This window comes from Salvelinus sp. IW2-2015, linkage group LG3, assembly GCF_002910315.2.
Source record: "Salvelinus sp. IW2-2015 linkage group LG3, ASM291031v2, whole genome shotgun sequence".
Classification (NCBI taxonomy): Eukaryota; Metazoa; Chordata; class Actinopteri; order Salmoniformes; family Salmonidae; genus Salvelinus; species Salvelinus sp. IW2-2015.
This window is the reverse complement of record NC_036840.1, coordinates 13,970,960-13,993,908: the sequence shown is the minus strand read 5'-3', so window position 1 is coordinate 13,993,908 and position 22,949 is coordinate 13,970,960. Positions and strand designations below refer to the sequence as shown.

General features: G+C 44.0%; 1 protein-coding gene across 2 annotated transcripts in view; it reads right to left on the bottom strand.

The window, feature by feature from the left end:
• Positions 1 to 22,949, bottom strand: part of LOC111951281 (TBC1 domain family member 22B) — a 205,656-nt gene that overhangs the window by 38,689 nt on the left and 144,018 nt on the right. For both annotated transcript variants that reach the window (XM_023969344.2, XM_023969338.2), the window contains exon 12: positions 12,727 to 12,854. In XM_023969344.2, coding sequence (XP_023825112.1) covers positions 12,727 to 12,854 — 128 coding nt within the window. The remainder of the gene's footprint in view (positions 1 to 12,726; positions 12,855 to 22,949) is intronic.

Sequence of the window (22,949 nt, the reverse complement as noted above, 5' to 3'; positions counted from 1 at the left end):
ACTAATGTAAGACAGTGTACTATTCCTAATGTGATGAGTAGATCGGATCGTCCATCAATTYGGCTAGTAATATAACTGACTCACTGTTTGCAGGATATTTCACGCAATTCTACGACACTTTACTCTCCACGACTGGAGAAAATAGCAGCCTTTTTAATACGCAAAAATGACAGGGTAGGCTACTCTGCTGACACTGAAAAACTGAGACCGGCATTGTCATGAATGCATCCATCTCATCGAGGCCCATGAAAAGGGGAGACACATATTGTAGGCGTTGACGTCCATCAAGCCTGGATGAGGTAATTGCCCTAAAAAAACTGTTCAGGAGCACGGACTCACCCAATGATAAAGACAGTGAATATGCGCACTCACCTGGGATATGGCTGATGCTCTCCCAATGAGATAAGCTACTGTTCGCTTAATAAATAGCCTATTGCGAGTTGAGAATGTGTATAGCCTAACTAAAGACAGGTCCTATCTTTGTCTCCTCTCTTTTGTGTTTTTCCAGCGATTGTATTTTGAAATATTACGATAGGCCTCGGCCTATTTTAGATGCATTTCACTGACAGCCGCAAATCAACAATCCTCTATTTGACATGTTATGCGCGGTGCCCAATTTGCGCGCCTCCCGACATTAGAAAATGCCCTGGCCTCGTGATTTAAAAGAATCTGCAGCTATTTTCGAAAAATAAGCTAATGATAATCTGTGGCAAAAATCATGCTCTCTGGTGTCGTGTTTTGAAGGATAGAATATATTTTTGTAAAGACAGCAGTAATTATATACTGTAATTTTAGTAATTTATTTTAGGGGAAGCTTCTATTGGAGGGCAGATATGCTGTGAACCATTCCAACAGCTAGCACAGTTCTGCCTAAACCTAACTATCTTCTGCCCATATGAACAAAGTCGTTTCTGGCCATATAAAGAACAGGTACGCATGATTTCATGAAAAGCCGCAAACGGACAACATTAGGTCATTTATTAAATTATGTAAAACAAACAGAAACAAGCAATAGGCTACAGCTCGCTTCACAGTTTCCCTGCCAAATAGGCCTATATGATACCTTCCACAAAAAGTGTTGCCCGACAACAACACACGTAAGCCTGCACAGCATAGTTCTAGAGAAGGGAATCTACCTCTCTGCCTTAGGGCTCTTTACAATGAAGCGGTGTAGCAGTAGTGACGGGGGCAAAAATGTATACAGTTACATATCAGGATACTATTTTTGACGATATATCGTATCGTTTTGACATTATTGTACCAAAACTCCAGTATTTTTCCTTCATGGCTTGTTCTCCTTTTTAAATWAGAGAGCCAATTTGTTTTCAGCACTTATTTCCACGACTGAGCAAAAATCGTTTTCTCATGGCTCTCGCTTGTTCCTCTGCAGCGGACATGTGGTGAGAAATATTTTGGGAAAATGGAATTGCAATACATATAGAATCATGAGAATCGCAAATACATGTCGTATCGGCACCTAAATATTGTGATAATATCGTATTGTCAGGTCCCTGGCAACTCCCAGACCTATGTAGCGGCACACATTCTGCACCATGCATACCGTGTTTCTGTCTTCCTGGTTACACAAAAGGGGGGGAGGCTTTCTGCTCCTTAACACCCCCTTGCTAATGCATTCACACAGAGCCACTTGCTAATTTCATGCTCTGTTGCAACAAGGATAATTTGGACACCCCTCTGTCAGGGACGAGTGGAGCGTGGAGGGAAGGAAGGGTGGGAACAGTGTGAATGTGTGTGTGAGGGATTTTAGGAACAGTGGTTTGGGTGGGTGTGTGGTAGGGGTATGAGAAGAAGCAATGAATGAACATCCATTACATGCAAACACACACTTCGTCTTTCTCTCTGGCGCACGCACACACAATCAAATGGTAGCCCACCTTCAAAAGTCATATTTACTCTATTTCAGTCTTGCCAGTCACATTGGTAATACAATGGTAATTCACACATGAACTTCTCTGTGTGAACAGCTGTGGAGGGCCGCTGCATTCTGTCGCCTGTTTGACATTTGACCTGTGATGTGTGGCAGAACCACCACCGTACTTCAGCGGTCACCAGCAGAACCCCTAAGGGCTGTACATACCATGCCCTGATCCTGCCTGCATTAACGCGACACACACACACACACACACACACACACACACTGACACACATGGGAATAGCCCTAGGGCTGGCTGCAGGCGTTTCCACCTCCAGGTCTGTCCACAGTAACTACCTGTGAGAGCGGATACAGGACCCAACCAATGACTACACTGTATAATAAGGCCACAGCACACGGCATGGCAGTCATGCCACAAACGCACACGATGGCACGGCAGTCATGGGATGGCTAATACCAACCTGATATAAATCGAATAATCCCACATGGACGCGGTTAGACTGTGCGAACAGGAACTCATGTAGCAGATCATTGCTATTACACACACACACATGTAAGTAATTGAAAAAGCATCTAAAGCAGGTGACACTAATACATGAGAATGTGTTGTGGGTGCACACGGACGTATGGCGTTACATATGGAGGAAGTGTTGGAGAGCGGCGTGGAGGGAGCAGATGGGCCGACTGCAGAGAGAGAATTTCAACACAGGTTAAACCCTCCCCTGACATACTGCTGCTCTAATGGCACAATACAAGCCTGTTGAGGCTCAGCGGCTCACACACACACACACACACACACACACACACACACACACACACACAAAGCCTAACCAATAACTACATATGCTCTGACATTGCTTTGCACTTTTCTCTGACGTTCATGAAAACAAGCACCAACTGCGCAACAGCACACTTATGCTGCCACTCGATGGAGAACATTCTATACGTGGCATTCTACAGCCTACATTCTACAGGCTTGGAAACAAAGCCAACCTCCCCAAAATCTCACCTTGACTTCACAACACAAGAAGTATACGTGTACTCATACGTGTACTCATACGTGTACAGACTCTCAGGTTTGAAAGGTAGAACTATGTCCTCCTCCTGACACAATAACCACTAATGTAAAGAAATCCCCTCTGAACCTTGTGTGACCGAATTTACCTTTGGAAGCATGTCGAGAGCAGCCTTGGTAAATACAGTATAAACCTTCCCAGTCTGATGGAGAATGTAGGGGAGGCATAAAGGAAGAGAAGAGGCGAGAAGAAGAGAAAGGAGAGGTCTCCAAGACAAACATGCCCCAGTGAGAGCAACAGACAAAGACAGTGAGGTGCTGCTGTGTTGTCAAAAGGCCATATATATTTAGCAGGAGATTATATCTCAGCAGGAGATTATATCTAAGCAGGAGATTAAATATTTATGTGTGAAAGTGGGCTAATTCGGACACTACTGAGATTTAATTTAGGTGAGTTAAGGCGTCCGCATGCTTCCCAGTTGAAACAGTTCGATAGAGTTTGTGCATATACACTACATTACCAAAAGTGTGTGGACACCTGCTCATCGAACATCTCATTACAAAATCATGGGCATTAAAAAGGAGTTGGTCCCCCCTTTGCAGCTATAACAGCCTCCACTCTTCTGGGAAGGCTTTCCACTACACGTTGAAACATTGCTTCAGGGACTTGCTTCCATTCAGCCACAAGAGCATTAGTAAGGTCGGGCACTGATGTTGGGAGATTAGGCCTGACTCCCAGTCGGCATTCCAATCTATCCCAAAGGTGTTCGATGGGGTTTAGGTTCAAGGCTCCGTGCTGGCCAGTCAAGTTCTTCCGCACCGAATGGCAAACCATTTCGGTATGGACCTTGCTTTGTGCATGGGGTAATTTTCATGCTGAAACAGGAAAGCGCCTCCCCCAAACTGTTGCCACAAAGTTGGCAGCACAGAATTGTCTAGAATGTCATTGTATGCTGAAGCGTTAAGATTTCCCCTTCATTGGAACCACATCATGAAAAACAGCTCCAGACCATTATTCCTCCACCAAACTTTACAGTTGGCACTATGCATTGGGGCAGGTAGCGTTCTCCTGGCATCCGTCAAACCCCAGATTTGTCCGTCGGACTGCCAGATGGTGAAGCATGTTTCATCACTCAACATATTTTCACTGCTCAAGAGTCCAATAGCGGCTAGCTTTACACAACTCCAGCTGACGCTTAGCAAAGGAAACATATTTCATGAAGCTCCCGACGACAAGTTATTGTGTTGACGTTGCTTCCAGAGGCAGTTTGGAACTCAGTAGTGAGTGTTGCAACCGAGGACAGATTATTTTTTACACGCTACGTGCTTCAGCACTCAACGGTCCTGTTCGGTGAGCTTATGTGGCCTACCACTTTGCAGCTTAGCCGTTGTTACTCCTAGATTTTTCCACTTCACAATAACAGCACTTACAGTTGACTGGGGCAGCTCTAGCAGGGCAGAAATTTGACGGACTGACTTGTTGGAAAGTTGTCATCCTACGACAGTGCCACGTTGGAAGTCACTGAGCTCTTCAGTAAGGCCATTCTACTTTGTCTATGGAGATTGCATGGCTGTGTGCTCGATTTTATACACCTGTCAGCAACAGGTGTGGCTGAAATAGCCAAATCCACTAGTTAGAAGGTGTATGCACATACCTTTGTATATATAGTGTATTATGAGGAGATTTTGTGATGTTTTGTTCGTTTTAGACTACAGGGAGTCTTTTACCGGCTGTTCAGGCACACAAAAAAAGTTCTGGAGGCAAGTTGAAGTTTGGGGCCGAAGTCTACGCCCCTTCGTCTGTGACTGATCAACAGTAGGGATTCTTCAATGAAGTCTTTGTTGTCATTCAACGAGAGACGACTCGTTTTCATGCACATTTTCTCATAAAAGAATTATGTAAAATTGCGCGACTAAGATCTCTTCGGCAAAAACGTCAAATTTAATGACAGATTTCTTGAATTTTCTTAGATTCATTCTGACTATTTTGAGGAAGTGTATATGGACAAACAGTACTATTGCTGCTTTTTTCTTGTTTGTCAAGCGAAGGCTTTTAAAGAGAATATGGGAGCACACGCTCGGTTCGGCGGAGCGCCAGCTGCACTGAAGCATGCTGACGCCTTTACTGTGACACAGACTGTCTCAGGAGCATGTGGAAAGGAAAGGAGGGGAGGGAGGGACACAGACCGTCATAGGTCCCCCAGAGAAGGGGGGGGGGGGAGAGGGGAGAGAGCGTCGTCATTCTCAACTATTTTGCAAATGTATTAAATGTTAAAGGACTGAATTACAATAAATGTTTGGTTTTGTTGAGGAAATGAATCTGTTTAAACTCTCCGTTATGGTATACTTTTTCAAGTTGTATAATTATTGATAATCGCTTCTCCACCTTGCTACAGCAGCCTAAACTTCGAAGTTAATCTCAGTGCCTAGTCTTCAATTTGGTTACTATATAAACCATACAGTGACTTCAGAAAGTATTAAGACYCCTTGACTTATTCCACATTTTGTTGTGTTACAGCCTGACTTCAAATATGATTAAATATAATTTCTCACCCATCTACACACAATACCCTATAATAACAAAGTGAAAACATGTCTTTAGAAAAGTGTACATTTTGCTAATTTATTGAAAATTAAATACAGAAATATCTCATTTACATGTATTCACACCCGAGTGAATACTTTGTAGAAGCACCTTGGGCAGCGATTACAGCTGAGAGTCTTTCTGGGTAAGTCTAAGAGCTTTGTACACCTGGATTGTACAATTTTTGCAAATTATTCTTTGTAAATGTAACGCGCTTCCTCCTTCTCCTCATCAGAAGAGGAGTAGCATGGATTTGACCAACGTGCAGCGGGTTTTGAATACATCATGAAACTTTATTTACAAGACAAAACTAAACACACGAAGAACACTTGAATATTWTACAAAACAACAAAACGAAGAAAACAGGTCAGGAACGTGACAGTAAAAGTCTTCAAGCTCTGTCAAGTTGGTTGTTGATCATTGCTTGACAGCCATTTTCAAGTCTTGCCATTAATTTAATAACTTATTTATACTGAACAAAAATATAAACGCAACATGTAAAGCGTTGGTCCAATGTTTCATGAGCTGAAATAAAAGATCCCAGAAATGTTCCATACGCACATTTTTTTWAATATTTTTTTTTACATCCCTGTTAGTGAGCATTTCTCTTTTGCCAAGATAATCCATACACCTGACAGGTTTGCCATATCAAGAAGCTGATTAAACAGCATGAGCATTACACATTACACATTTTTCATGTTTTGGAATATGTTGTATTCTGTACAGGCTTCCTTCTTTTCACTCTGTCATTTTGGTTAGTATTGTGGATTAGTAATGTTGTTGATCCATTCTCAGTTTTGTCCCATTACAGCCATTAAACTCTGTAACTGTTTTAAAGTCACCATTGGCCTCAGGGTAAAATCTCTGAGTGGTTTCCTTCCTAACCAGCAACTAAGTTAGGAAGGATGCCTGTATCTTTGTAGTAACTGGGTGTATTGATAGACTATCCAAAGTGTAATTAATAACTTAACAATGCTCAAAGGGATATTCAATGTCTGCTTTTTTTTATTTTTTATTACCTTCTTTGTGAACCACTGATAAACCTCCCTGGTCTTGGTGGTTGAACCTGTGTTTGAAATTAACTACTGGACTAATTCTATGTGTGGGATACAGAGATGAGGTAGTCATTAAAAAATTATGTTAACTATTATTGCACACAGAGTGAGTACAAGCAACTTATTATGTGACTTGTTCAGCWAATTTTTACTCTTGAACTTATTTAGGCTTGCCATAACAAAAGGGGCTGAATACTTATTGACTCAAGACATTTCAGCTTTAAATGTTTTAGAATTAGAATTTCTAGAATTTTTGAATTTCTAAAAACATAATTCCACGTTGACATGTTGGGATACAGTGTGGAGGCCAGTAACACGAAATCTCTATTTAATTATTTTAAATTTGAGGCTGTAACACAACAAAATGTGGAAAAATTCAGGGGTGTGAATACTTTCTGAAGGCACTGTACATTACCTTTGTGCCCAGACATAAAATGGCCCCATTTATGAGTTGTTTTCCTCCTACTCAAAATGATTGGGGAAGGGATCAATTCTACACTGTAGACCCTACTTGGATATAAGCCCCCACTATGGCAGAACCACACATCTGAGAACACCGCATGTAGAGGTTGTCTTTAATCACTGTTGCAGTAGCAGACATTTTCTCTCAATGAGAGAGAAGACACACAGCTTTTTACCATTTAGCTACGTATTAGAGTGTGTGTGGGTGTGAGACTCGCGTGTGTACCGTGTGCGTGCGCGCATGTGTGTGCCGAGTATGCGTACCGTGTGTGTGTATACTGTGTGTGTGTGTATTGGGGGGTTGGAGATGAAGAGCCAGGTGGAGGATTGAGAGGTCCCTGTAGACAGGTTGTTGGCAGTGATCTTACGGTCATAACTGAGGGGAACAACCGAGGTAGTTAGCCCAAAGGTCAACCACTCAGGGTTTAATTCATGTCGCGGTCACTCCCCGCAGGCCCGACCATTGATTAGAAAAACTCCACTCATTCACCACTCAAACCTCCAAAAACTCATATCAGCAAGTATGAAGTCTAGACAGATATTCCTTATCACAGCCCATCATCCGTGGTTCTATAGTACAGGCAGCACATACTTCATATCGGCCAGGGCTTGCAGAGCCAGGGCTCAGAATTGTTTTTGGAGAAAGTAGGCTATGTGATTTACTACCAATAATTCATAGGTGGAAATCAATTGAGTTTTATCTGCAGTTCATTTTTGGTAGGCAGCAGCTCACTGTTGACTTCATAAAAAGCTGAACGTTTGAGGCCTTCCCGACTGCTGCTCTCTGGGATTACGACCTGAGAATTTGACTGGGAGAGTTCATAAGCAGTCAGAACAGTGACCTTGAGAGTGTATTTAAACTTCATAACAACGTCATGAGAGTTTACAGGCTAACCACTTACTAGTATGGTCAGTGACTTTATCTTGCCACTAAGGGGCTTCTCCTGCCATTTAGCTTTATTATTACGTTTCATAATGCTCTCTGACTGAATCTACAACCTTCACTTTGCCTGTGTGTGTGTGTGTGTGTGTTCTCTCCCAGTAATACAGGGGGAAGAACGGTAATTGAAGGAGAACAAGGGTGTAGGTACACAATTACACCCTCTACCTCCGAGCGCCCACCAAACGTTGATGCCACGGTAATTAAAGTGAGTCATCAGGAGAGGAGGGTCAGCTTCCTCTACATCCCATAATGTAGACACACATTTTATACACCAACACAACAGAGGAATCAATAGGAACGCAATAAGTAATATCCTGCTATTATTGACTCCTAGTGTTATCCTAACAACAGAGCACAACCACAACAAGTACATACATCAACAAGCATCTAAATCAATGGCAGGTCTGATAGTGGTGGATACAGAGGTACAGAGGTAGCCTCCTCTCTCCCTTCATAATTTTCCTCCCTCTCGCTAACGCTTTGAGTAAACAAAATAAAAGCCACTGCCAGACCACACACACAAGGGCGCACGAAGTCTGTGTGGCTCGTCGATAGGGCTGGAGAGTGTTGACCACCAGCTGAATTCTAAAGTCCTCATATGACTTAAGGAAGTAGCTGATTAGTAGAATCAAGTGAAAAGCCAGGGCCACTCCAGAGCTACTGTCTGTCTCTGTGTGTGTGTGTGTGTGTGTGTGTGTGTGTGTTGTGTGTGTGTGTGTGTGTGTGTGTGTGTGTGTGTGTGGTGTGTGTGTGTGTGTGTGTGAGCTAGAGAGAGCAAAAGAGAGACGGAAAGACAGAGAAGGAGAGAATGAGAGGTGCATGATAAAATAACTGCCCCCCCCATCAATCTATTAGAATGTCATTCGATTTCCCTATAAAAACATTGATTCAGTGTTGTTGTCCATTAGTTTACTCCAATTAGGGGAGGGGTGGTAGGGTTAGGGGAAAATATATTATAAATCAATATATATATTTAAAATAATATACATTATGTAAATATTATACAGTTGAAGTCGGAAGTTTATATACACCTTAGACATTTCATTTCTGGTAAAAATCCCGTGTCTCAGGTCAGTTAGGATCACCACTTTATTTTAAGAATGTGAAAGTCAGAATAATAGTGAGAGAATGATTTATTTCAGCTTTTATTTCTTTCATCACATTCCCAGTGGGTCAGAAGTTTACATACACTCAATTAGTATTTGGTAGCATTGCCTTTAAATTGTTTAACTTGGGTCAAACGTTTTGGGTAGCCTTCCACAAGCTTCCCACAATAAGTTGGGTGAATTTTGGCCCATTCCTTCGACAGAGCTGGTGTAACTGAGTCAGATTTGTAGGCCTCCTTGCTCGCACACGGTTTTTCTGTTCTGACCACACATTTTTATAGGATTGAGATCATGGCTTTTGTGATGGCCACTCCAATACCTTGACTTTGTTGTCCTTAAGCCATTTTGCCACAACTTTGGAAATATGCTTGGGGTCATATTCCATTTGGAAGACCAATTAGCGACAAAGCTTTAACTTCCTGACTGATGTCTTGAGATGTTGCTTCAATATTCCACATCATTTTCCAACCTCATGATGCCATCTATTTTGTGAAGTGCACAGCCCCTCCTGCAGCAAAGCACCCCCACAACACGATGCTGCCACCCCCGTGCTTCACGGTTGGGATGGTGTTCTTCAGCTTGCAAGCGTCCCCTTTTTCCTCCAAACATAACGATGGTCATTATGGCCAAACAGTTCTATTTGTGTTTCATCAGACCAGAGGACATTTCTCCAAAAAGTACGATCTTTGTCCCCATGTGCAGTTGCAAACCGTAGTCTGGCTTTTTTATGGCGGTTTTGGAACAGTGGCTTCTTCTTGCTGAGCGGCCTATAGATACTTTTGTACCTGTTTCCTCCAGCATCTTCACAAGGTCCTTTGCTGTTGTTCTGGGATTGATTTAACTTTTCGCACCAAAGTACGTTCATCTCTAGGAGACAGAACGAGTCTCCTTCCTGAGCGGTATGACGGCTGTGTGGTCCCATGGTGTTTATACTTGCGTACTATTGTTTGTACAGATGAACGTGGTACCTTCAGACGTTTGGAAATTGTCCCAAGGATGAACCAGACATGTGGAGGTCTACAATTTTCTTTCTGAGGTCTTGGTTAATTTCTTTTAATTTTCCATGTTCCAAGAAAGAGGCACTGAGTTTGAAGGTAGGCCTTAAAATACATCCACAGGTACACCTCCAACTGACTCAAATTATGTCAATTAGCCTATCAGAAGCTTCTAAAGCCATGACATCATTTTCAGGAATTTTCCAAGCTGTTTAAAGCCACAGTCAACTTAGTGTATGTAAACTTCTGACCCACTGGAATTGTGATACAGTGAATTATAAGTTAAATCATCTGTCTGTAAACAATTGTTGGAAAAATAACTTGTGTCATGCACAAAGTAGATGTCCTAACCGACTTGCCAAAACTATAGTTTGTTCACAAGAAATGTTTGGAGTGGTTGAAAAACGAGTTTTAATGACTCCAACCTAAGTGTATGTAAACTTCTGACTTCAACTGTATGTGTGTTTCCTGTCCTTCATGAGATCACCAAATGAAACACACTAGACATGACTGTCCCTTAAGTGTCCACAGACCATTCCCACATTCTCAAAAATAGAAATATTGTTTAATTATTCAAGCTGTTGATGCCCAAGGGTCTCTCTGTGTCCCACAGTTTACATTCCAATCTCGAACACTACAGAGCATAGAGCCAGCGTATTTTATGACCGCCCATAAAACAGCCGACTTCCCACACTCCCCCTCTACGAGAGAGAGAGAGAGCACTCTGTAGAGTGGACCCACTGTAACCTGATCCTTCAGATCGTCATAGAAGAGTTATGACAGCAACTAGGCTTCTCCAAATCTGCACTCTGATGCCTACCAAACTTGCCAACAGCCAATAGCTAATAGTGGGTACTCAGACACCCTGTTGTCTCTCTAATCATCTCTGACATCAATGCAAATGCAACGAAATTCAAATCAAACACTTTGTGAGACCCTGAGTTTGAGTGTAATAGGGTTACTTGTTGCGCAGCGAGTCAGCTCCTCATAGCTGGTTGATGCCTGGAATGAAATAAGTGTTCCTATAAGTCCATGTTGCGCAACATGTCTATGGACTATGCTATGCATTTGAGTGAGAAAAACAGAGTGTTGATGGCCTCCATTAAAAAAAGGGAGGATCCCATCAGCTTCCTATAGGCTAGGCCTACTACATATTTACTTTGAAACTTTCCTAATATTAAGCACACTGCTTCGCTTTACAACTGGAGTAGCCTACCTGGCTGGCAAGAAAATGAACTGCAGGAAACGCGTCCGGAATTCACTATTCAAGTGCAAACGGGTGACGTCTTTTTTACCGTGTCCCTGTTCCGACAGGTGCATTAAAATGGCCCATTCCAAACGGTCCACAGGGATGCTGGCCCATATTGACTCCAATGCTTCCCAAAGTTGTATCAAGTTGGCTGGATGTCCCTTGGACCATTCTTGATACACACGTGAAACTGTTGAGCGTGAGAAACCCAGCAGGGTTGAAGTTCTTGACACAAACCGGTCCGCCTGGCACCTACTACCATTCCCCATTCAAAGGCACTTAAATCTTTTGTCTTGCCCATTCACCCTCTGAATGGCACACATAACTCAATCCATGTCTCAAGGCTTAAACCTTCTTGTCTCCTCCCCTCCATCTACACTGATTGAAGTGGATTTAACAAGTGACATCAATAAGGGATCATAGCTTTCACCTGGATTCACCTGGTCAGTCAATGTTTTGCATACTCAGTGTATAGTGCACTACTTTTGATTAGGACCCATAGGGATCTGGTCAAACATAGGGATTAGGGTGCCATTTGGGAGATAGCCAAGGTAGTAACACTTTATGGTTTAATTAGGAAGTAGAATAGAGAGAGGGTGCTGTGTTTTTATGTCCTTACAAAACGCCTTCCTTGGCTCAGTGCTGTGCTGTAGCATGGTGTATTATACTGTACGTGACGGAACAAAGGAGAGTAGTTTGTTAGATAACAGCCTACCTGTGAACTAGGATGTTCTAGCGTTTAAGCAGCTCCCTCTGGAGCACATGTACAATAAAACAAAAATTTAAAAAAAGATAACAGGCTACCTTAGATGATGCACTGCTGAGGCAAAGGAACACAATACAGGACACATACACCTGCTTCCTACATAGAACCAGTCCTTCGGTGCCGCAGTCATTTTTATCTCTCCGATACTTCATGGATCAATTCATGTCATTGACGAACCCTCAAGTCCACCGCCAGTTCATAGTCAGACAGAAAAGGGGCAGACACTGTGGCCCTTCAGGGCCAAGCCACAGAGTTCTGCACCATTGTCCTATTGCAGCCTTTCAGAGGCTAGCTAGGTCCTACAATCTGAGGGGAGGGATGGAAAGAAGTAGAGGACTTATAAAGGATGGTTTGTTAACAAGGCTTTTGTTTAGTAAAAGTTCAGAGGCACGGGCTCATTGCTCTGAGCTGCTGACAGACAGAGAGATTGAGCGATAAAGACCCAGAGGCTCAGGCTACAGAGGAGAGGACTGACAGAGATTGATGACCTCTACTGGATAGRGTCTTATGAAGGAACACAATGGGAGAATAATACACACACGATGCGCTGTGAGTGAGTGAAATGTGACAATTTGTGTGAATGCATGTGAGCATTTTGTGTGTGTGCGCGCACAGTATGTGTGCGTACGTACGTGTGTGTTTGTGGTGTGTGTGTACCTGGTAGGTGTCCCAGAGGCGTATAGTGCAGCGTAACGGCAGCTCTCTCATCAGCAGGTTGTTCATCCAACGGAAGGCAAACTGGAGATACTCCACTTCATACTGCTGCATGTGGACGTGCACCATTTCTGAAACACACCCATACACACAGACTCGTTAAACTGAAACACACACACTTCCGTCAAACAGTGATCAACGCACGCACATACAGTATGCACGCACACGCCCGTCAGACACTGATGAACACACACATGCGCAATTCACATGGACAGCCGCTGATAATCTTCTGATATCCACAGCACACACACACACAGCTTTCTCATTCCACCGATGATGGCTGGGCGGTCAGACAATACAGCAGTAATTGCATAGTTAGTTGTCAGTGGACCTCTCAAAGAACATTAAAGCTACTATAGAGCTAGGGAGAAAGACAGCATTATAACAGTGTGTGTTGCGTGCATGCSTGCRCGTGTGTGTGTGTATTACTGGGAGCGATTGACACTGGGAGCAGGGAGGGAGAGGCGAAAGACCGCAACCAACCAAGCCGACTTGTGCTATAGTAGACTAATAGCTGCCATTGCTAGGTTATTTATCATCAAATATGATGACGTAGTACGAGTCTTGACTGCATCAAACCGGGAGAAGCTAGTTAACCTAGCTATAGTTAGCTAGCTAGGCAAAATTGAGGGTACAGTACATGCGCTTTCTCATCCGCTTTCTCATTTCTCAACTCCATTTAGAATATTAAGTAGCAGCCTACCTGTTGGCTCTTGGTCGTTGTATTCTATACCTCTCTTTTAACTTTTAATTTCATCTTCCATTGATTAGATACACCATATACGCAAAAGTATGTGAGACACCCGTTTAAATTAGTGGATCTGGCTATTTCAGCCACACCAGTTGCTAAAAGGTGTATAAAACCGAGCACACAGCCATGCAATCTCCATAGACAAACATTGTAGAATGGCCTTACTGAAGACCTCAGTGACTTCCAACGTAGCACCGTCATAGGATGCCACCTTTCCAACAAGTTAGCTTGTCAAATGTATGCCCTGTTAGAGCTGCCCCAGTCAACTGTAAGTGTTTTTACTGTGAAATGGAAAGGTCTAGGAGCAACAATGGCTCAGCCGTGAAGTGGTAGGCCACACAAGCTTACAGAACGGGGCCGCCGAGTGCTGAAGCGCGTAGCGAGTAAAAATTGCCTGCCCTCGATTGCAACACTCACTAACGAGTTCCAAACTGCCTCTGGAAGCAACGTCATCACAAGAACTATTCGTCAGGAGCCTCATGAAATGGGTTTCCATGGCCGAGCATCAATTACGTTGTAGACGATTCTGTGCTTCCAACTTTGTGGCAAATGTTCGGGGAAGGCCCTTTCCTGTTTCCGCATGACAATGCCCCTTGTGCACAAAGCCAGGTCCATACAGAAATGGTTTGTTAAGATCGGTGTGGAAGAACTGGTCTGCACAGAGCCCTGACCTCAACCCCATCGAACACCWTTTGGGCTGAATTGGAAAGCAGACTGCGAGCCAGGTCTAATCAGCCAACATCAGTGCCCAGCTTCACTAATGTGCTTGTGGCTGAATGGAAGCAAGTCCCCGCAGCAATATTCCAACATCTAGTGAAAAGTCTTCCCAGAAGAGTGGAGGCTGTTATAGCAGCAAAGGGGGGACCAACTCCATATTAATGCCCATGATTTTGKAATGAGATGTTCGACGAGCAGGTGTCCACATACTTTTGGTCATGTAGTGTATCTCCTAACTTTTGCCACACACACACAGGGCTTTATGACTGCAGCCTATTGCCACTTTGATGACTTGTGATTGGCCAACAACAAGCTACAAGCGTCACGCTCCACTTGTGAAAAGCAAGAACAGCCGCATAAATGATCAAATGTCTCTCGCTCGCTCTCTACTGCAGCAGTCACGTTCGGGATCTGTACGGGCCCTTCCGGACTAGTCAGTTAAAATTACACATACCTGAGACCCGCGACAATCATATCAGATCCGACCCGTTACATTATTTAGAGTTCTGTATCCGGAACGCTTCGTGTCCCGGATTAGGTCGAGAAGACCTCTAGTGTGCATAAATCAGAGACTCTCACACAACCAATCCGTTTGTTTGCATCAACAGAATGACCAGGGGAGTGCAACTAGTTTTTCTTCACACACAATAAATGAATGCAACACATTCGGCAGAAAATAGCTTCATTTTCATCAGATGAAAAGAGAAGTGCCACACTATTTAGCCAGCAGCCACACATAAGTACATTAGCTTACAGRGGGGGAAAAAACAAGATGCACGGCCATCCAATTCCTCATGTTTATCATAGAAGAATGTAGCCAGCTACATTTCCTAAAGTTTTGCTTGAAGTTCATCTTGCATTTTAACTTCCCGGAGAAAAGCACGCATTAACGTGACCCCTGCTGTACCCATCGCGATTCACTTCGTTTGTCACCCGACACATGTCAACGCACATCAACACTTCACATTAGTTCATTCTCGCATGCACACCCACACAAACACTCTCAGAGGGTGAGGTAAACAGTGAACACTCTCCCCTTTTGCTCTCTCGTCTCCACAGTTTAATTATCACATAGCTATGCTCCGCGTAAACAACTTAGGCCTACCCTCATTAACAGTGAATAAATCACAGTAATATATCACTTCCAAACAGCTTCCCTAATAAGAGGCAACAAACACTTTTGAGGAAATAAATATAAAACATCTTGAAATTATACTTCTCAGATGTAGTCAGAGRAGTTGGCTTGGCTAAAGTACACTCAGATTGGGTACCAGGCTAAGACTAATGGTAAGAAGAGTAGAGAAAAAGAGTAAAGTGAGTGAGTGAGTGAGTGAGTGAGTGAGTGAGTGAGTGAGTGAGAGTGAGAGAGAGAGAGAGAGAGAGAGAGAGAGAGAGAGAGAGAGAGAGAGAGAGAGAGAGAGAGAGAGACTAAGTAGTGAGTGAGAGTGAGAGAGTTGTCTGAGTTCCTCCTGGTCCCCTGGAAGTTAATTAGTTAGTTATTGTTTATCTGTTCTAGAGCCAGTAGAGGAGAGGAACAGCTGTTATAGCTAGGGAAGGAAGACCGAGAGAGTAAGATGATTATTAGTGTTTGCTTCAGTACTACGGAACCACTCTTTCTGCTCCCTCTCTCTCTGCTCTCTCTCTTTCTGCAATAGAGAACATTATTTTACTCCGTTACAAACCCAGGGAGGAGGGAAGCACCTGCTTTGTATTGGTTGAGGGTGAATTCAGTCAAGCCTGTGGTTGAAATCATTTGCCCCAAAAAGTACTTTACCAGATCAAAATCAAAGTCAGTGGTAATTAACTCATCAATTCTGTTTGCGAGTAGTCAGACTATAATATGGTAAAGAAGATGGCAGGACTGTTTGTTTAGTAGAGAGTTGTGTCGAGAGTTTAGCATCCGGGCAGACTCCGACTGGCAGCGCACGGCCCGCTAGGTAGATTCGGTCTGCGGGAGGACAGTTGGAGGTCAGGGGTCAGAGAAAAGACAAGTGATGGCGCTGAGATGCATTCTGCTGAGCTYCACACTTCTCCCTGACTTCTGCTCTCCTCCATCTATCCAATAATTACATCTACGCCGTGACCCTCTCTTTCGCTTTCCGCTTTCTCTCTCCCGCTCTCGTGCGCACTCTTTGTCCCTCATCTCTCTCCTCTTTCTTTTCTCAGATGTATTTTTCTTCATCCATCTCGTTCCCCCTCCCCCTTTCTTTACTCCTCTCTTTTCCTCCCTCTCCCTCCCTCTTAGCTACGTTTTCAGTGTGCATGCCTGTCTGAATGGGCTCTCTGCGCAGCTTTTTCTACTACTTTACCAGACCTCCGGTACTCTGACAGCATGCACCCTGAACGATAGGTCCTCTATAGAAATAATTTCCCGTGACATACCGACAGCGTGTCTTTTTGCGTCTGTGACAGCTCTGCCGTTGTCCTTGTCACGTTTCAGTGTCAGGCAAAGTTGATTACATAAGGAGATTGATAGACACACCACAACAAGCCCTCTTAGCTTTAGTGAAAACTGTGCATCCTATATTCTTGAGTGTGTGTGTGAGTGTCTGTACTCTATATCCCAGGATGACAGTTGACAGTGTGACTGTCTGTATGCCAGGCTATCCAGTTCTTTCTCTCTGTGCTCTTAGTGATGGCATTTGTCACAACAGCAGGAACGCGTCATTCAGTGACGACTATGCACTGACGACTATGATCTCAACCATCGACCAGGGACTCGTGTCCACGATCAAAGTCAAATCCAGCTATAAAGAAGAACTCCCTCATACTCTCACTTACAAAACTCTTCAAAGCACAATAAACAAATGTAATTTTTTGAAGCAAATAAATTAATGCATATTTGAGTTGCTTTTATGGTAAACAATATAGCAATATGCATAGTGCTGCTAAGACGGTAGAGGAAAGCCAAGCTCTATGGGCCTGTGTGAATCAATAGGTTGTGTGTAGGTGGACTGAGAGGTCTAGAGGAGATGAGAGGAGCTCAGAGGAGAGGCAGAGAGATCAAAGGTGGGGTGACTGCAGGTTGATGAATCCTCACAGCAGCAGAGTGATGTCAGAACAACATGAAGCCCGGCCATGGACCTGTAATCACCGGCATACTTAAGAGAGAGAGTGTGAAAAACACACGCAGGGAAGCACGCACAGTCACACAAACACACACACAATCATGCGCATACACACGGAATAATACCATCTAACATCTTCAAACAAAAGGAAACATACAAGGTTWTTCTTCATAGATACACTAGTCAACTTTTATCTAAAATTCTATTCAGACTTCTGCCTCAACAATCGAACCATGGGAGTCTTACATGTACATGACTCAGAGTGCAGAAACCATGCTGTTTCTCATTTGCATAAATAAATTCACCTTGAGCAATTTCCATGCTGATGAACCCTGAATGTATTCTGTATTCACACAGAACAGAGAGCGAGAGAGATGAGGAAAAATGTACAAACCTTACAGAGAGACACATAAAATAAAATATATTTTAAAAATTCATTTTAGGGGGTAGATCAGCTTTAATATTTCAGATAGATTGTAGCTTCCGGTGAACATTAGAGCGCCGGTAGAAATTACACGCTTTAGTGCCACGATAAGAAAACGGGGCTATCGTTTAATACTGTCGTTAATTTAGAGCGAAGCCCCTGATTGTTGCTAAAAGCACCCGGCGACGGTTCTGCCTTTTGGCTCCTGAGTAGAGGGGATGAAATGAATTGCATAATGAGGGGATCAGGGGCAGCCAGGGGTGGAGAGGTGAAGAGTTCCACAGATTAGAGACAGCTCTGTTTTAGGTATAGAGTCAAAGGGGGGGAATCAGGGCCTCAGAGAGAAGATCAACAGGTTAGGAGGATCTCAGCATCCAGATCAGGACTAARTGGCTAGAGAGTTAACTCCCCTTGTGTCCCATGTCCGACAAGGGTCATCTCACGCTACACTACCACTCAACAGCCTAATGGTCCAACTGAGAGCAACTGATAGAGCGGCCCATCATAACTAAATGGACATAAACCTCCATACCTGTCTGCATTTCCCAACACTTCCAGAAAACGGTGTCTAACTCACTGACTAATGTCACCTGTAACATGAAAAGTGAGTATAAAGGACATCTTTAGCTGTGGTAGGCTAAACGCTTAAAAAAAACGACCTCCCCCTTTTGGCTTAAACTAGGTTTTGTTCCCGTCCCACTCTCCTGGATTGAAGGTGACCGTTTTCTCCTCCTCATTTAACTAGAGCACACCCTATGCACTACCACCTCAGCGCATTCCTTTTAATTGTGAATGCACTCATCTCCGTGCCTGATTCTGTTTAAAGGGCCTGAGAGCTATGATGGTAGCGTGGGCCGCGACGGAGCAGGGGAACATGGGGGATTACAGGACGAGATAGGGGGCTGTCGTCGATCACGTGGGGGGACAAACTCAACACACATCTATATGCACACACACACACCACCTTATCTCTGCTTAAAAGAGATATAGATAAATTCCATTAGTACATAGCTTCCATACTGTACTGCACATACAGGAATCCATCTTTCTACTCTTCACAAACTCCTTGTGGCATATAACATGTGAATACCCATCTAATCAACACATCTATCAACGTATGAACCCCGTTCTTAAAAAGCACAAAACAAAATGTGCAATCTCGACCGCCACGACACCCTGGTCAGGCAGCTAATGACAGACAGCAGTGACCCTAAGGCGGCTACTGTGCGGTGAGTGAACACAATGGCATGACTGACTGATTTCTAAAGCTATCGTGAGTGAACACATTGGCATCGACTCCTTTCTAAAGCTCCACACTGCCCGGGCCATCCATCCATCCACGGGAGTGTATTTCTAAAGAGCGGAGAGAGAAGACGAGCTGCCGCGTCCCTGCATCGGTCGGTCAAACGTAAACAAAGCCCAGAGAGAGGGAGAGAGAAGGGGAAAGGAAATGGAACAGAGGGAGATCGATGCTGTTGGGGGGGGTGGCTTTGTGTGTGATCTGATTCCCATTTCTGTAATAGCCTCACACCAGCCTCTGTCTTTTAGAGAAACACAGCCCCACACAAAGGACGAGAGGATAGAGAGGAGAAGAGATGTGTATTACTCCTGCTGTGTTGTGTGGAGAGGAGAGGAGATCAGGCCCTGAGAGAGAAGAGAGGAATGCCATGTGGAGGACGAAGAGGAGATTTGAGGGACGCACAGTCCCACACACGGTTAGGGTGCATGCGACCCCTGTCTTAGTCAGAAGTGAAAAATGTACTCTTCATATTCCATTATAACCCTATAGCCTCTTCAGCTTGAATCTATTTCTCTGCACACTGTAGCCTATATTTTAGATGTAGTGCACACGTACAAAGGCATTCATGTCTGAATGGCACGCAATGCTCTTGTCAAACCCTTACAAAAGTAGCATGGCTGACACATGGGTCGCGCGGCAGCCAGGCTGTTACAATAGCGGACGTCTTTCGTACCAGCTATCGTCATATCATTCTGGAAAATCAACTATAATACTATAAGTACAACTATCTGTCCTTGAATATACCAAGCTTGAATAACCTCTAGCGCGTGACAGAATCGGAGTGAATCTCAAAACATACTCAACTGCCTCAGTGGGCGTATAAAGTATAAGATCACTGCACTCGTTCAGTTCTACGGCCTGAACTAAAGTGAACATTCTCTGAAACATTCTGTGGAAGTCTGAAATAAATAATATAGTATAAAGTTAGATATTCAATGAGGGGGGAGTACAGCAGGTACCCCTCCACGCCTCCGCCCCTCATCCCTTCATTCCTCCATCCTTCTACTTCTCCTCCCCCGTAATAATGCAGGCCTGTAATAACAGAGCTGGAGGAAGCAGGACACTGCCACAGGGGGACAGGACCCATTGGCTCCCACTGTCTCTCTGCTCTGAGATGTACAGATGAGATGGTACGGTAGGCAGAGACCTGGTTATACTAGAACAGGGGTAGGCAACCATGTTCCATCTAGGCACCACACCTGACCAACTGAGCTAATTGATCAGTTCAGTGATTGCCTAAATTCAACACACCTGGTCTTCCAGGTCGGTTAAATCCAAAACATTTAGTGCCTGCGGCGCTGCGGGACTAGGGTCACCTACCCCTGTACTAAAATAACCAGGGTGCTTGTTTTGACCCGAGACGGGTCATTCACCCGATTTGTCAGGGGAATATTGTGGCCTATTTGAGGTTGAACGTTCACTCCTCTGCTAAATTCAGCAGGGACTGGTCAGAGAGCCTAGACGATGCTCTCTGCTATATAGGCTACTGTACTCTATGGACCTAGTGCTACACAGAGGCAGAGAAAAGGGAGCGTTCTTGAGGCATCGTGCCAAACCGTTTTCCTCTCTCCACCCCTGTTGATTTGAGAGGCAAGTGTGGGTGGTTGAGGGTCCAGGCAGGGCTGTGCTCTCCCGCTCGCTCTATTCCTCTCTGTTCTGTTTCCCCCTCTTCTCTCTCTGGTCTCTCTTTCCCTGCGGTGTGTTTGTGCTTTTCTTTATACTCGCTCGCTCTACTCTCTCTCCTTTGCTCTCTGTTTGAGGGAGATAAAGGCAGGTGAGCTGGCAGTGTTTGGGCTGAAGGGCAGGCAGGGAGAGACTGAAGGACGGACCTGAGCCGCTGACACAGAGCAGACGAGTCACCGGGTAGGACGGGATGAAGCGTTAATGCAATCAGACACTGGGGTGAGATCAGCACCACTCCACCACCTCTCCCCTCGCCTCCGTCACAGAGTGGTCAAATTGGACTGTATAAGCCAAGGTATCAGGAATTACAAGACTCTGCTGTAAGTCCGTATAACACAACGACACAGATCAGTTTCTGTATTATCATCATCAGGTAGAGATCAGTTTCTCATGTCATCACACATTTGATATGCATGTAATTTAATCTTATCAGCATCACTGCRAAGGACAATGCAAGGTGAGGTCAATTCACCATTACACTGTTAAGGCACCATGAAAAGCCCTATAAAATGCAGCATCATTAGTATCTAATATAATTACAGGGGGAAATGAGAAAATACCTCTTCATACAGTGTAGTCTGGGCAGATATTGTGGTTGCTGTTCCAGCATGACGTGGCTATTCAGCTGTATGACCACAATGTGTCTTTGCTGATGGCATCACGAGTGAGGGACAGTTTAGGTCTTTCTCTCACCATCTCTCACACCACCTCCACGCCCTCCTTCCCATCCCAYTTTTCTCTGTCGCGTCCAGACGCTCTGGACAGAGATTCTGTCATGTCCATGTGGTGCTAAGAAAGCTCCTTCCTTTCTGTCACCTGACAGAGTAAAGCCATATGGCTGAGGAGCCAGAGGAGAGCCAGAGGTGTGCTTCAGGAGCATGTCTGAACATCAGGGCCACAGCCCATCAAGTAGCACCAATCTGGGCAGACCATCTTTCAGTGGTACACCTCCAGCCCTGGCTAGCACACGCCGTATAATATCAAAGACTGTGGTAGGGGAAACATACACAGTGGTAATAGGATCAAATACAACCTGGTTTGTGTACCACATAGAGCAAGAGACTAAGGCTGATATGTGTCTCTGAAGGAAGGGAATGTAGCAAGGGCACTGATCTATCTCTTCACCACAGCTGTTGCATCTGATGCTTTCTTCCCATCTTCCCTTTTTCTCTCGCTCTTCTTCACTGGCTCCATGTCCTCCTCTTCCTTTTTCTCAATTTTTTTCTTGTGCCCTGCTGTTCTCCGCACTCTGAACAGTTTCCTCTTTTCAAGATGTAAATTCCAGTGTTGAATGGTGGTTAGGTGGTTATTTTTAAGTCACTCTGGGCTTTGCAGGACTGTTGTTACACTGTGCCATTATCCCAAAATGACCACCTTGGAGCCATGTCCTGTGTCAGGTTTAATCAGCTAGCAGAGAGCTGGCAGAGTGGTGCTGCATAACATCTCCCCTGGAACAGCCCTAATGGATCTAGTTACACAGAGGTGGAAATCAATCCACAGCAACTCATACATGTACACGGACATACTCACACACATATACATGCATGGGCAAACACACACACTGATATGCACACGCACGTGTATTTGATTATTTGTTATTTAAATAGTTATTTCCTGTCTATTTGAGTCTTTGTGGCCTGAATCAACTACCTCTATTGGAAGTATTCAAAAGTATTTTCAAATACTTTCCTATAAACAGCCTACTACTTTAAAGTATTTTCAGAAACATATTTTGAAATACATTATTTAAAATACCAAACAGATCTGGTTCAAATGCATGTACTTCCTAGATGTAGAAATAAATGTGGAAATGTAAAAATAGATGTACTTCCTAAATTAAGAAAGCTAAATCAAGCTACTTTCTAAGTTATATCACAGACTCTGCTGGTGATCCGTCTACATTTTGGAAAACAGTTAATGCACTGAAGCGTGGCAATTCCTCTCCTTCCCTGCGTAAGCAAGTTGTGTCAGACTCTGGCATCATTACTGAGAAAAATAAGATAAGTGATGCTTTCACCATTTTATCTCGGCAGGCTTTTTATTTTAAGAAATGGAGGTTAAATCGACCCTGGGCAGTCAGTCGACTGCTATTCCCTCTCCCAGCCTCCACTTGGCTCGTTGGAAGATCAGTCAACTTCTAGTGAATATGTTTTCATTTTCAACAACCAGGGCTTGACATTAACTTTTTTTAGCCACTTGTCCTTTGGACAAGTAGGACAGATT